General features: G+C 41.1%; 1 protein-coding gene across 1 annotated transcript in view; it reads right to left on the bottom strand.

Moving 5' to 3' along the window:
* Positions 1–16,093, bottom strand: part of LOC308522075 (titin-like) — a 308,401-nt gene that overhangs the window by 225,299 nt on the left and 67,009 nt on the right. The window contains 11 exon segments of the mRNA XM_081095258.1: positions 628–816; positions 7,083–7,208; positions 7,441–7,725; positions 9,489–9,720; positions 11,282–11,447; positions 11,534–11,675; positions 12,171–12,431; positions 13,098–13,358; positions 13,480–13,740; positions 13,833–14,096; positions 14,623–14,883. Coding sequence (XP_080951384.1) covers positions 628–816; positions 7,083–7,208; positions 7,441–7,725; positions 9,489–9,720; positions 11,282–11,447; positions 11,534–11,675; positions 12,171–12,431; positions 13,098–13,358; positions 13,480–13,740; positions 13,833–14,096; positions 14,623–14,883 — 2,448 coding nt within the window.

Here is a 16,093-nt window from a genome sequence, read left to right as displayed (position 1 = left end):
GTTATCTCCTGGTGAGTCAAAATGCACCCCCCCCCAAACCCCCACTCCTCTCCTGTCATCAAAGAAGTGCTTCTGATTGCAATTTAAGAGACTCAAGTAACAGAAATGTTTAACCTTCCTAGGACTGTGCCTCTCAACTCTCAGGCATTCTTTGAATGATGGTGAGTACAGTTGACTGGTGTACAGACCTGAAATTGCCCACTGTCACTTCTGTGAAACCAGGATTATGTGAACACAATGCGGGATGGTTACACTCTTAGATTTTAAAAAATAAATTTAAATTTTTATCCTAGCCAAATGAGAAACAAATGTACCCATTTTTATAAAGTACATTTATCCCCATTCTGATACATGCTTATCAGGAAGCATGAAAGCTGATGATGAGAGCAACACATCACAAAACACCATGGAGACAAAGCAGGCAAAATAACAAAGGAATGGGATGTGACTCAGAATGAGAAGGAGGAGATGAAAAGTGAGACTATCACATATGACATGAACACAATTAGTTGCATTAAGAGAGGATGATAGGACCAACCATGATTTACATGAAATCTTTAGTAATTGTTAACTGACATGAGCTTAGATCTATATTGAAATGTGATTCTTAAAGTTGTTTTACGCTACCTTCCAGTCTCAAGTTGGCTGTGCTTGATACTTGACCTACGGCATTATTAGCAACAAAAGTATAAATCCCTTCATCTTCTGGATAAGCTTCAGCAATTTCCAGTTGGTAAGTGTCTTCAAATTGAGTCATTCTGAAGAACCTAGATGGCTTAATTTTCTTGTCCTTGCTGTACCAGGACACTGTTAGATCTGTAGTACAGAAGAAAATGTATATTTAAATCACAAAAACAGGTGGATATTTTCAATTTACCTGCAAACATATTGCATTGATTATACTGGTGACTACATTTCACATTTATCTTCATAACATTAAACTTTTCTTTTAGGCATACCAAATCTGCCCTTATATGATTTCTTTTCATATTTACCAAGGAAACACAATTGTAGAAAAATTCAGCTTATAAACTGGTTGACATATTTGAAAACTTATAATTTTAGTTATATTCTTTTAATAACCATTTGCATGTCATGCCGTGGAAGCAGGGAAAGATGTTGACATGCTTAGTGACCTTGAAAACAAGAGAGCTCTGAGAAACAGTCATTATAAAGAATTTGATCTGGGCTGTGGCTGCCTACTGGGACAGGAAGTGAAGAAAACGTGCACTTCTGGTGTGCAGAAAAATCAATCAAAAAGAGCTGAAAAGATCAACATCCCACAAAGTCTAAAATAGGCTGAATGAAAACACATACCTTCATTTTCTTAATTACCAAGGAACAAGCATCGAAAGTTCTCAGCACCACAGAAAATATTTTTTAAATTGAAAATAATTTTTAAGTTGAAAGAGTCATGGAATTTTGTTGTCCTGGTTATATTTGGCTTTTGCCAAGGTAGTAGCAATAGTGATTACTAATAAAACTAGCTATTTTTACACAAAGAATTAAACTATCTTAAAATGATAGAAAATAAAAACATGAAAGCAGAGATAAAGTAACATTATTATGTTGTTAACATGACAGCCACTTTAAAAATATTATACTGACATTAAAACAATAACCCTATAAATCAAGAGTGGATTTAAATTTAGTTATTTCTTTTAAAAGCCAAAATCAAAGCCATCTTATTTTTGGAGTATGGTCACTATATAACTTCCTTATCTTAATACCAACCATATGGATCTTCTAATAGCCAGACCATCTCGCATTTGTTTGTGGTTATTGCTAATGTTGGTTTATGAAGGTTCCCCTCCTTCCCATGATGGTATTGAGTTGCTTATAAACTACAGGGTCTCCTTTTAAATAAACAAATCTTTTCATTTAGATAACAACAAAAGGCAGAAAATGGAATCCTGACACTATAATTTACCATCTGTGTGATCTTAGACATGTCATATAATCCCTCTGGACCAGTCTTCTCATTTGTAAAATGAGATGCATAATAATTCATTGCATAAGATTGATATGTAAATTAAATGGCTTACACCTCTGAAAATGCTTTATAAACCAGTGGCACAAGTCAGTCAGTAAAATAAGAATGTCTAACATCATGGAAGGGGTCAGCGGTGCCTTAAATAACATGTCAAAAGACAGAGCCACACCCAATCATCCTACAACTATTTAGTTAGTTTGTTTAATTGTCAATTGAAATAGAAGGATTGAAGAGTTTGGTTCACACCCTGTGAAGTTCTCTGCTCATTTTTACAACTCCTTCCTTTGGTGAACTGAAAGAAGCAGTAGGGCCGATATGAATTGCCAATCATCAATGAGCTAAAAGGTGAGACCTCTCTTGGCAATGGACTTGGCACTTCTGACTGGGATGCCACTCTCTGTGTTGGTCATTGGCCTCTTGTTGCTTTGATGAGATCATCCCACTGCCCTTGCTCCTCAACCTCTCCACATCGTTGTCTTTGGTTCCTAATCTTGTCACTCTACCTCCTGAATTCTACAACTTACTCCCTTCTTTCTCCCGACTCCCCTAGTTGAGGGCCTTGTCAACACTCTCTACACCTTGTGATGGCCTCTCCCCTGGTCCCTTAACTCCAGTCTCACCCCCAACTCTGAAATCCTAAGCAGAGAATACCAAACACTTTAGTATCTGACCCTAGCCTTCTTGCTCACTCATAACATCACTTTCCAACCATACTTAAACCACTTGTCATTTCCAGCACCTGAAGTGACTGTCAATATGTTTCTCTGCTTGGAACGCCATTGTATTCAATGACCCTATTGATTCTTCGATGCTCAGTCCATGCATCTTTCTCTGTCTCCCAGACACAGAGCACTAAGTACATGGGATGTTACAACACTTACAACCCTGGGATGTAGTTGTGCACCTCCTCACTTTCACACTGAGCTCTATGAAGGCATAAGCCAGGTGTTGGTATCCCCGAGACCTAGGGCAATGTCTCAATAGCAGGAACACAAATGTTGGCAGACTAAAGCTGAATAGATGCTTAAGTGGAAAATGGGCATTCATCATTACTACAAAAATTACTGATCACTTCACTTAGCTAGCTGTCACTATGTAAGCCTCCAAATGATTCTGACTCACCTGTAAAATAAACACTGATAAACACGTTTTAAAACTCTACTTTTCCCACTAGCTCTTCTACCAGTAGGTGGCACCAGAGACCTTCAGTAGACAATATTTTTCTGTTGGGAAAGCACCACCAGATTGCTCAGGACTATGTTCCCCAATTAGCAAGTTTTGAGTTCCCCCAAACGTGCAAGTGAGGCTTCTGAAGCCTCATAATTTTTTCCAATTTCTAGAAGGCAGGGCTGCGCTTCATTTCCTGAGGCAATAAATCCTTGGTCAGAGAAAGTTGTCTAAATATTTTCAATCCTGAGGACATGAAACTATGTACTTTTGGTAAGCTTTTCGATGGGCATTTTTTTTAATGAATTTTTGTCATATAGAAAATACGTTTTCAAGAGGGTGTTAAAATTTATATGTTTTGCCACATATAGATAGTTAATAGTTTCATGAATTGATGAGCTATTCAAACAATTAAAGACGTCAATCTTATAGAAAAGAGATTTTTTTTCTTTTTCTACTTCAGAGTCTCATAAAGGATGTCAAATGTATTTTTGCAACACCTTAAAGCAGCGGTTCTCAACCTGGGGGTCGCGACCCCTTTGGGGGTCGAATGACCCTTTTACAGGGGTCGCCTAAATACATCCTGCATATCAGATACTTACATTACGATTCATAACAGTAGCAAAATTTCAGTTATGAAGTAGCAATGAAAATAATTTTATGGTTGGGGGTCACCACAACATGAGGAACTGTATTAAAGGGTTGCGGCATTAGGAAGGTTGAGAACCACTGCCTTAAAGGCAAACTATAATATTATTTATTAAGTACAAAGCACTATACAAATATTGTTAAGACTTTATACTATTTTGGACAATCCACATATATGTATATTTATTTGAAAATTTTCTCCCAAAAATTCAATGAATGAATAAATTAATTAGTGTAGCTTTAGTGAATTTGATACTAAAATGTATTTTTATTTAATGTGTAAATAGAATATTATCAAATTAGTCCACATTTCTTGATACCTAATATTTTTCAAATACTATGCTTTGAAATGACAAAGGCTATGTTGGTCACACAATACCAGAATTTTATGTTTCTATAAGTCTTCTCTATGTCCATAATAAAATTAATGTATTGAGCACAAGTCACTTGCCAGTCATGCCTATAGGTGCTTTGCATACATTATATCCTTTAATTATGCTCATAAAATCAAACAACTCCATTTAGTTTCTAGATCAGCATCTCCATGCCAGAGAAGGAAATCACCAGGACATAGCAGCCAATTGAAATACTAACTTGTTTAGGAAAATAGCTTTCAGCGATGTAATGCTGGGTCATAAAGTAATGGGAGAAACATAATAAACAAAACAATAAAACTTATTAGGAGTGCTATGAGATGTCCACGCTTTGAGAATTCTCCTCTGGTGGTGGTATAGAAAAGCCAAGTAAATACGAGAGTGATTTTCATTTTGGATGAAGTTGGTTTATGTTGCCCCTTTCTGAGGCCAGTCTACAATAATAATTGGTTTGAAATGGCTCCAAGCATTTTGTCTCGTTCTACCAATGTCAAACTCCTGGGGTAAGGGTAAGGGTTGGTGGTAGTTGAGTAGTATGCCCCAATTAAAAATCCGAACTGATTGGCCCTCCCTGAAGCACACCCTTGCCTTTCCCTTCCTCTCATTCTTCCACCACAGGTGTACCTCTCCTAAACTCTAAGGGACCCAATAGGCTTGCGACCAGGGCAGCAAAGGGCAGTGGCAGTTTGTCCCGGGCACATCCCCTGAACCTGTCTTCAAGGCCCCCTTTTCTCTGACCTCTTAGTGAGCCAAAGCAGCCCAGCCTAGGTTCATTTCCCCACCTAGTCCCTCTCCTGTTATCCTAGGCCCTTCCTCCTTTTACTGTCCTGGCTGTAATAAACGTCTTCTAAAATAAAATTGGAAAATCCTAACAGATTGAGGAATTACTATATGATGGATACTGTGCTAAGTGCTGAGTTGGGTTATCTAACGTAATCCTGATAATAGTCTTAAGTGATTAGTATTAATCACTCAACAACCGTTAATTTGTCCAATCAATAATTACTTATTGAGTATCTACTACATACGGAGCTATTTTAGAACAAAAGTCACCCCCTTGTTCTCATGGAATTTCTCTTCAAGTAGCTACTGCTTTTCAGGCACCAGGTTCTAGGTACTAAGACAGAATCCCTGGCCTCATGAAATGTACATTCTAAGATTGAATGCAATATTATATTCATTTTATTCCCAAGGGAAAGAGAACCAGAGAAAATCATATTTTTGCCTAGGGTCACACAGTGGAGCCAAGATTCAAATCCAACCTCTCTGACCATAAAACCCTTCCTTTAACCACTACAGGATAATACATCATTCCACACAAACACCGAAAGACTTAATAATGTCTTCCATATAAATAGACCCTTCTTTTGAATCCTTTATAAATGCTATTATAATTAATATCACAATAACTATAGTTTCTATTATCTACACTAATAAAAGAGAAAAATGGTAATTGGCGTACGGCGATACCGTTTTCATTGGATAATCAGAGCTATATGCAAATTAACTGCCAACTAAGATTGGCAGTTAACTGCCAACTAAGATTGGCAGTTAACTGCCAACTAAGATTGGCAGTTAACTGCCAACAAGATGGCGGCTAATTTGCATATGTAGGCACAATGCAGGGAGGCGAAAGGGAAAGCAGGAAGAAGCCCCCTGCCACTGACAGTGATCGGAAACCCAGGGGGGAGCTAAGAGCTGGGGGGCAGGGCAAAGGCGGCCCTGGGGCCGCCTTTGCCCTGCCCCCCAGCCATGATCGGAGAATCAGGCACCTTTGCCGCCCTGGCCAGTGATAGCAGGAAGTAGGGGTGGAGCCAGCGATGGGAGCTGGGCACGGTCGAAGCTGGCAGTCCCGGGAGCTAGGGGTCCCTTGCCTGGGCCTAAAGCAAAGCCCACGATCGCGGCGCCCCCCGCTGCCACTGCAGGTCCCCGCTGCCCGGGCTGGATGCCTAGGCCAGAGGCGTTAGGCCTGGGCAGGGGCGGAGCCTGCAACCGCGGGGAGCTGGGGGTCCCCTGCCCAGGCCTGACACCTCTGCCGGAGGCCTCAGGCCTGGTCAAGGGGCCGATCCGGTGATTGGTGATCGGAGGGTGATGAGGGTCAACTCCTCTGGCTGAGGCATCAGGCCTGGGTGGGGAGCGGAGCCGGGGATTGGGGGGATATGATGGTCCCCTTGCCCAGGCCTGAAGCCTGGGTCAGAGGCGTCAGGCTTGGGCGGGGGTTGGAGCAAGCGATCAGAGGGAGGTGGGGGTCCCCTGCCCAGGCATGATTCCTGGGCCAGAGGCCTCAGGCCTGGGCGGAGGCCAGAGCCAGTGATCGGGGGGAGATGGGGGTTCCCTGTCCAAGCCTGACACCTCTGGCGGAGGCATCAGGCCTGGGCAAGGGGCCAATCAGGCGATCAGAGGGTGATGGGGGTCAACGCCTGAGGGCTCCCAGTATGTGAGAGGGGGCAGGCTGGGCTGAGGGACACTCTCCCCCCCCCGCCCCACACACACCCAGTGCACGAATTTAGTGCACCGGGCCCTTAGTATTTAATAAATAACAAAAGTGCAACTATAATCATAAAGAAACATGAAATTTTTTTGAAGTTTAAAACAGTGGAAAATACTGATCTCATTCTTTTCTTATTGTATTTAAAAATAACAAAATTGACCACTTTAATTATTTATTAATAGGTGTGTAGTCCAATATCGAAGAACACTGATTTAATTTTTAATTCAATAATTCAAATAAGTCTTCTGCAAATGAGCCCCATTAAACCTTAAATTATGCATGAGAGATGTTTGTGATGAAGGAAAAGGTGACAACCACCACCCCTACCCGCCCCCCCCCTCCCCCCCCCCCCCACACACACATCATTATTTGTGAATATTAGCAAGGACACTGTTGCCTGTAAACCTACCAGTTCCAGAAACCCTGCACTGAAATCGAGCGGGCTGTCCCTCAGAAGTGACAGTGTCCTGAAGTGGGGTGATGATGGCAGGAGGATAAACGGGCATTTCCTGGTCAGGAGACACGACCTCTGGAACTAAAGAAAGGGACCACAAGGTTTATCATGATTGAGTCACCTGACAGGCCTCACAGAACAGAGCATGCCGATTTATCATAATTTATCTCACAGTGCAACACTTTCAGGGTTCCCAATTGGGTAGCAATCTACTTCCATGAGCTCCAAATTGTATTTTTAAATGCACCGGGAGAATGCAAAATCCAGTTTCTTCGGTTTTATTGTAAGCTGAGAAGCAGCAAGACATTCCTACCTTCCACGGAGAGCGAAGCTGAGGTTGTGGCAACTCCATAGTCATTCTTGGCTTCACACGTGTACACGGCTGCGTCCTCTGGGAAGGCCTCAATGAGCAGAAGGGTGTACTCTTGCCCATCGTGGAGAAATTTGCACTTGAAGCCAGTGGAAAGCAGCTGCTCTTCCTTGTACCAGGAAATTTTGGGCTGTGGTCTGCCAGAGATCACGGCACAGAAGCGAGCAGGCTTGCCAGACTGCACAGTAACCGGCTGGAGCTCCTGCAGAATTTGCGGTGGTTCTGGAGCTGAGAGTAAATGAAAACAAATAGCTCGTGAAAAAGTGCAAAAACACGGGAGAGCCCATGAAACTCTACATTAATTTGTTGCCAGGTGGTTACCCGCCTGGAAATAAAACTTCGGAATTGTTACATCTTTGCTTGCCTCAGGATATTAGGACATTGGTGATGCTAAGAGGGGGCAGGGATGGGGGGGGGGGGGGACACATTTGGAATGCTGTCCTCAAGTAGAGGGAATAGCTTTAGAAAGATACTTTGAACATTTTGTATGGCGGCAGAGGGTGCTGAAAGTGTCAACATAACATGATTACCCCTGTTTCTGGTTAGGGTCTGGGTTGGGGTGTAGTGATGGCCAGTACCCTAAAGAATTCTAGAACAACTTCCACATGCTATTTATTTTTAAAAGTAATTTGGGCACATCACAGAGTAAAATGGCTCATCTCATTCAGTTTTGTTTGTTTTATAAATATTTGTGTATATGTCATAGTCATCTCTTTATATACAGGTGCCAGTGAAGTGTGTTTATACGTATAAAAGAATGAGTGAATATTATTTCAGATGTAGTTAAACGTTTATGTATATTTTAAATTCAGCTTTCCTGTTATGCTAATAAAAACACATTCTTAGTGTTGTGATGAGTGAAGGGAACTGGGTAATCTACAGAACACAGGGATAAAGAGAAATGACTTCTGTGAAGCTGGTTACTGATTTTCTTCTCTGTGCCTCATTTTCCCCACTACTAATCTATGTATATAAAAGCCTAAGCGACTGAACCACTGAACGACCAAACGACTGGTCAACCAGTTGCTATGATGCACACTGACCACCAGGGGGCAGATACTGCGGGGATCGGGCTGAAACTGGCTATCTGACATCCCCTGAGGGGTCCTGAACTGAGAGAGGGCACAGGCCAGGTCGAGGAAACCCACCGGTGCACGAATCCATACACCGGGCCTCTAGTATAGAAATAACAACTGGACACCAGGACCATTTGGTCTCTTAGGGACCAAGGGAATGTTGGCAATATGATTCAATTGAAACGAGATTACTTTTAGTGTCCCTCTATTTCCCTCACTGGTATTTGTTCAGACAGTTATGGCCCAAGATAAGGAAGGATGTAGGTAGGATAGGGAAGGAGGTTCCATTTTTTTCTGTGTTTCTAGCTTAGTCTCAGATCTAGGCCAGCCTGAAATTCAGCTCTAAGGTTTCTAATGAGCAAAGTGTGTGGTTTAGTGGTATTCCTCCTAGGAGCTGGTAGCATGGGAAATTCCCCTCTGAAGTAAGAGTCCCTTGCCCTAGAGCTTGGGGCAGAGAGAACCCCGTTCCACGTGGCCTGTGGCTCCCTAGGCTCTCTGCGGTATCACAGGGGAGGACCTCTGGGTTGTCCCAGGCACTGCAGACTAGAAGCTGGAAAGGCTTCTACACTTGGTAGTGCTGCCAGTACGTAAGCAGTTAGGATCTAGGGCAGACAACTGGCTGAATCCATATCTAGAAACCCATTTGGGGTATAATTGACATGCAGTGGGTGTTCAATAGTGTTGACCAATCAATATAAATCTAGCTGTCAGGTGCTTTTCAGGAATGACTTCTTAGCTCTCTTTTTAACAGCTGCCATTCCTTACCACAGGTGTAATGTAAAAAAAAAAAATAGATGTAACCACATGAGTACTATAGGTTCTTTAGAATTACACAGAAACTACCAGAACTTTAGTAACTTAAAGGGGAGGGTTATTCCAGACGGATCCACAAAACATGTTAATATCTCTACTTACCATTGACATAGAGGGTAACAGAACTCCTGTTCCTTCCTGCCACGAAGGTATATTCACCGGCATCGCTGTGCCTGGTCTCAGAGATAAACATCCTGTGGATTCTTCGCTCTACAACATACTGGTGTCGTTCTTGAATTTGGAAATTGATTTCAATGCCATCTTTATACCAGTGGGCATCAACATCATCTTCGTTGACCTCAAACTCAACAACAGCACGTTGTTTCTCAATAACCTTTAGATGAAGCAACATAAAAAAGAATATTGAAGCCCTGGTATCCTTTCAGTTAACCTGTTCTTAAAAGTGCTCATTTTTAACCATGCAAAACTTATACAATATGATATAATAACTTGATTGGTTAAAGCACATTCTAATTTTTCCTGTCATCCCTGGGAAAATGGTACCCAGACTTCTTTTGTGGAGAATCATGCTTACACCTACACTGAAGAGGTTGCCCAAAGAGGCAATGATTTTATCCTTAAACTAGAGGTCCAGTGCATGAATTCATGCATGGATCCAGGCTGGGCCTGTTGGAAGACGGCTGGAGGTTGGTTGGTAGCCCCCCCCGCCCCCATTGGGTGGGAGGCCAATCAGGAGCAGAGCCATCTGGGGGGAGGGGCCACAGGCAGTTGGCCCACCTGCCCTACCCTTTATTGGGGTGGTGGGGGCCATCAGGGCAGGGTAGGGGCTTCAGGAGGTTGGTCAGCCAGCCCCACCCCCTGATCCAGCTGTTTGTTGGCTACAGTGGGCAATATAGCTACCAGTTGTCCTGGTCTTTATCTCATTCCGGTGGCTGGCTATATATATATATATATATATATATATATATATATATATATATATTTGCTTGTTAATTAATAATAACAGAAATAATACTTTGCATCTGTGGACTTTTTATTACTTATAAAGCTCTTAAAAGTTACTGTACTATTCAATTTGATTTCACGTGATTTAAACCAGCAGTTTCCAACCTTTCAGACCTCACAGACCACCAGTGGTCTGCAGACCACCAGTTGGCGACCACTGATTTTAAACAATAACCTTGTGGACTAGGTAGAAACTATTTTAAAAGTGAGGCTATCAAGATTCAGAGATGGACAATACAGGGTGGGGACATATCCAGATTGTCTGAGCCCTTGCCGAATGAAGCTTTTTCACTCTGCCTAAGGCCTGTGACACCCAGTTCTTTTTGGATGAGCAATATGATGAAGCTAAATGAAAATGGTATTTCTCTTAACATGTTTCCTCCATTATATCACTTGGGAAGACTGGCGTCCATGAGGGCCAGCTCTGTATAGGTAGTAGACAGCAAAGGTGTTCGATCAGCATTCTTACTGGGAATACAGCTTTGCTCAAACTGGTATTCCTCTTGGACCTCAGAGTACGTGCTCCCAGCCAAGTTCCTACATCCCGCCTCTCCCTAGCAGGCGGCCTCCGAGAAAATGCTACCTTGTTCTAAATTCTCTTAATTCCAGTTGATGTGTGAACATCACAGTTTAAACTTTAGCTTTTTATCTGGTCGGTGCTGTTTGGAAAGTAGTCAATTATTGCATTAGACAGTGAAGTTTCTACAGCTGAGTTAATTAAACAACTTTGAAAGCTGCTAAGAACTCACTTATTCCCTGAGGGGAAACTGCCTAAATTGATGTCAGCATAAGCATCTAAACCAGGAAGGATAAGCTGACTTAATTCTTCAGAAGACTGTAGTTAGACAATTTAAGTCAATAATTAAAATAGGAAACATGGATTATGGACTATTGATGATTTCTCAAAAAATGTGGCATGCATACAATACCTGGACCTCCTTTTTAATACTTCGGATGCGAACATCTCTGCCCTCTACAAAGAGGTTGGCAGTGGACATGTTGCCTCCTGCCACCACGGTGTACTGTCCGGCATCAGACATCCGGGTGGATGGAATCAGAAGGCGGTGGACATATTTCTCCTTCTGTATCTTGATTCTATGGATGAAATGGAAATTGAAGTTTAACGTATGCCAACTCAGAGGAAATTGGGAATTGGAAAGTAGTAAGATAAAACAACTGACCTGTCCTCAATCTGCAGCTCTTGGCCATCTTTCATCCACTGTACAGTGATGTCAGGCTCAGAAACTTCACATTCAAACATGGCTCGCTTCTTCTCGAGCACCTTAATGTCCTTAATGTGTTTCCTAAATTCGATATGACGAGCTAGAAAACAGCATGTATAAAATTAACCTTTTCAATAGCTTTATGAAGACATAATTCACATACTATAAAATTCACCCATTTCAGTTTATGATTCATTGGCTTTAAGTACATTCAGAGTTGTGCAACCATCACCACAATCAATTTTAGAACATTCTAGTTAACCTCGAAAGAAACTATGGGCCCCTCATCCATAACCTCTCACACTCCTATTACTGTTTCTCCTCCGATGTAGGCCAATTTATATCTCTAAAGATGTGTGTATCCTGAAATTTCATGTAAATGGAATCATACAAAATGTAATCCTTTGTGATTGACCTTTTCACGCAGGGTTCATTCATGCTGTAGCATGTATCAGTAATTCCTTTTTATTGCTGGATAATATTCCATAGCATGGATATACCACATTTCAATTATCCATTCACCAATTTATGCACTAACATTTTCTACAGTGTGTTTGACATTATTTTTACGGACAGGACACCTATGAAGTCATACCTTCCACATAAAGGGTGGCTGTTGATGTAGCCTTTCCAGCCACAAAGGTGTAATCAGCAGCATCTCCAAAGTGAACGTTCCTGATATTCAGGGAGTGGGTGAGTTTTTTGGTTCTCATCTGGCACCTGTCCGTTGATTTGATTTCCACGCCATTCTTTAACCATTTGTAGGAGATGCCCTCGTGGTTCACTGTCACCTCAAAGGTAATGGTGTCTTTTTCTTCAGCATTGATGTCCTTCAGCATGGACGTAATCATGATTGCTGCAAAATGGGGAAGGAGCGACACCAAGGAGACTTTGTATCAATAGAGTGTGGGTCATAACAGGTGCAGAATGAAAACCTGGCATGTATTTAGTATGTCTGGCAAGGCAACAACAGTTCAGAGAGATGAGCTATGATACCTTCCAGGTATCCCTCTCTCTACAGAACAATGGCAGTGATAGGGGAACAGAAATCGCAAGTGACAGACACTGGGGCATCAGTATAGGCAGCCTTTCATTGTTACTCTAATTGGGAAATTTTATCTAGGTGGAGATGCTAGTGCTTAACTCAGTGCGATCTCTCAGGAGACCTTTGAATCAAAGATTTTTCAGTGGACCAAATGATCAGGAAGAAAACATCTAGCATATGGAATAACAATGAATCTACTAGATCAGGGATGGCGAACCTATGACATGCGTGTCAGAGGTGACACGCAAACTCATTTTTTTGGTTGATTTTTCTTTGTTAAATGGCATTTAAATATATAAAATAAATATCAAAAATATAAATCTTTGTTTTACTATGGTTGCAAATATCAAAAAATTTCTATATGTGACACGGCACCAGAGTTAAGTTCGGGTTTTTCAAAATGCTGACACGCCGAGCTCCAAAAGGTTCGCCATCACTGCCCTAGATATTCCTTAGATTTTTTTTCTTTTAACTTACGGGTCACTTTCAGGGTGGCGCTGACTTGGTCATTGCCACAGACAAATGTATATTCTGCCGAGTCCTCCGTGCTGGTGTTCATGATCATCAGCTGGTGGAGCTTTCCCTGCACCACTATCTTGAACTTTTCACTCATCTCAATCTCCACGCCATTCTTCAGCCACATGGCAGGGACATTGAAGTGGGACACCTCGCACTCAAAGGAGGCAGTTTTGGTCTCGGGCACCTCGATGCTCTTCATGGTTCTTGTTATATGCAATGCTTGGGAAAATCAGAAAGTACTTCAGTCAATACATTTTCTTTTAAAAGCAGATGAATCAAACAGACAAATGAATACATGGTAATCATCCAGGGAAATGCCACGGGGCTGCCTAATACTTACTCTCCACAAAGAGTTTAGCTTTGCATTCCAGTTGTCCCACCACAGCGGTATATTCCCCAGCATCCGAGGGGGCAATATGCTGTAGCATCAGTTTGTGGACCTTCCTTTCTGAGACCAGCCTGTGTTTGTCGCTCGGCTTAATCTCCACATTCTTGTGGAACCATTTTACTGGAACCGTGTCGTGGGAAACACTAACTTCAAAGGCAACGGTGGCATTTTCCAAGGCGGTCACATCCTTTGGCTTTTTAATGATCTTGACGGCTAATAAGGAAAGTTGAAGCAATTCAGTGAAATGGTTAATGTCGCGGTAACCGTGAGTTGGCAACTTGTACAGTGTTTCTAAGTCAACTTACTCTCAACGTGCAGCCTGGCACTGGCTCCCAGCCTTCCGAGCTTGAAGCCATAAACAGACTCATCCATCATGGTACAGTTTTTAATTCTCAGAGAGTACACTGTTCCTTTGACTGAGATATCGTACTTGTCATTGGATTCCAGCACAACCCCATTTTTGATCCACTGGAGACCTTTCACATTAGGGTGCGTTAGCTCCACTGTGAAAACAGCGTCCTGCGTCTCTGTCACTGTGAGGTTCTTCAACGTCTTCTTAACTTTGACAGCTGCAGGCAAATGTATGGTTGGTTTAGAAAATAAGAATATCTTTAAATAAAAGAAGTCCTGAGTAAGAGCATTACCTGGTCATCTTGTAAGTGAATGGTTACCAAAAACTTTACAGAGATGTAGCATCTCTGTTTTAAAAGACCCCTGAGCTTGTTTAGGAAAACATGGGATCCAGTTTGAAATACACATTGGCAATAATTTTTCTACACTTGAATGGGAGGAAATTTGCAGAACCACACCCTAACAGCTTAATAGATTCATTGGAGGAGAGTGAAATTGAGAACATCTAATTTAGCTATTCCTTAGAGCTGGACCCTGAGAAATGCTTCTTCACATAAACACATCTCATAAACAATTTGTACCTTGTGGTACACGGCTCAGAAAGAAGGCTCAGAGGGTTTTTAATGGTTTTATGAAATGAAGACTGATGGCATCCAAAATGGTTATGCCATTTGACATTTAAAACGGTAATTGACAAGAATGTTTCGCGATTTGAAATGATGATTCTGTTATTGTATCACTGACCTTCAACTTTGAGATTCGCAGATGTTTTCGAGGTGGCCACTTTGTAGGTGTACTCTCCAATGTCATCCAATTTGCTGGCAGCAATGATAAGCCTCCTCTTGCGGCCATCAGATTCACTTTTGATGTTGTTACTTAGCGGCAGGTGTTTGCCATCCCTCAGCCATTCGCCTTCGGAATCAGGGTTGGCAACTTCACATTCAAACACTGCTTCTTGAGATTCAGCTACTGTCTGGTCTGTGAGTGGCTTGGAGATGGCCCCACCTTTGGAACAAAAAAAAGTACAAGTGTGAGTCCTTTAAAAATATTTATACCATAAAGAAATCTTTGGCCTTACCTAGTTTAAAAATATCAAATTTTAAAACATGAATTTAAACATCATGAAATGTCTAATGCAATTATTTTAACCTATATTAAAAAGGTATCACAGAAACCCCTATTCTAAGGATGCAGGACTGATAGCAAGGGAAAATGCTGGTGTCAGAAAGGTTTTGTGAAGGAAAAGCAACTGTCAAGTTAATACGGAATTCTGAGAACCCTAATGTGCAGCATACCACAGCAATTGCTCCTTCCTCAGAAGCATTCTACTTAGTCTTCTTAAGCACTTTTTCCTGGGAATATATCTGATATATGATTGGGAAAAAACTGCTACACAAAATGGCCAAGTCATCTATGTTTCTATAAGATTAGGGATTCCTATATACTAAAAATTACTGTTTTGACAAATGTCATTTCTCCTATGAAGTTCTCCCCATTTGCCCCCAATGCCATCATGCACTGGCAGAAATAATTACTCCTTCAGCAAGTTAGTTGCTGATGCATCTGTCCCTCTCTAAATTGTGAATTCCTCGAGAAAAAGTATCATGCCTTATTCATTTCTGTGTTCTGAGTTTCTAGCAATGTCTGGCTATAGTAAGTAGTTTTAAAATTTTGGGTGAAATCACATAAGGTCTCATAGTGCTTTTTTTGTGTTGTTTTCACACATTTAAAAAGATGTCATTTATAATAAATATATCAAAGTTCAGGACATAAAATTTTGTTTCAAAAGTTTTTTTCATAATCAAATCTTTGGGAAAATCTGACAATGTAATAAAATGTAAACCATGCAACTTTCTTTCCACATAAGAAACAGTGCTCTCATATAACTTGCTTATATACGAGATGTCCTGGATAGCACAATTTAATCTCAATGTAATATCCCAATTCTTCAATACTTAAATTATAAAGAACCAAACAAATTAATGATGACTTTAGTTTTTTCCTGACATCTGAATTATGCTTCTGATTCTTCATTTTAAAGCAAAGAATTTCTGCTGAATGAAAATAGTGTACTTCATAAGAGATACACAGATACACTGAATGATGGTTTTAAAATATTCACTGGGTTCATAAAAAGTATGAAAGAAAATACATCTTTAGAGTAGGAAAATTTAAATAAAGCTCAATTCAACAAACTTTTATTGATCCTCTCTCA

The sequence above is a fragment of the Myotis nattereri genome (assembly GCF_964212035.1).
Source record: "Myotis nattereri genome assembly, chromosome: 7".
In the NCBI taxonomy this organism is placed as follows: Eukaryota; Metazoa; Chordata; class Mammalia; order Chiroptera; family Vespertilionidae; genus Myotis; species Myotis nattereri.
Note: the sequence above shows the minus strand (reverse complement) of the source record. Positions and strands in the feature narration are given on the sequence as shown.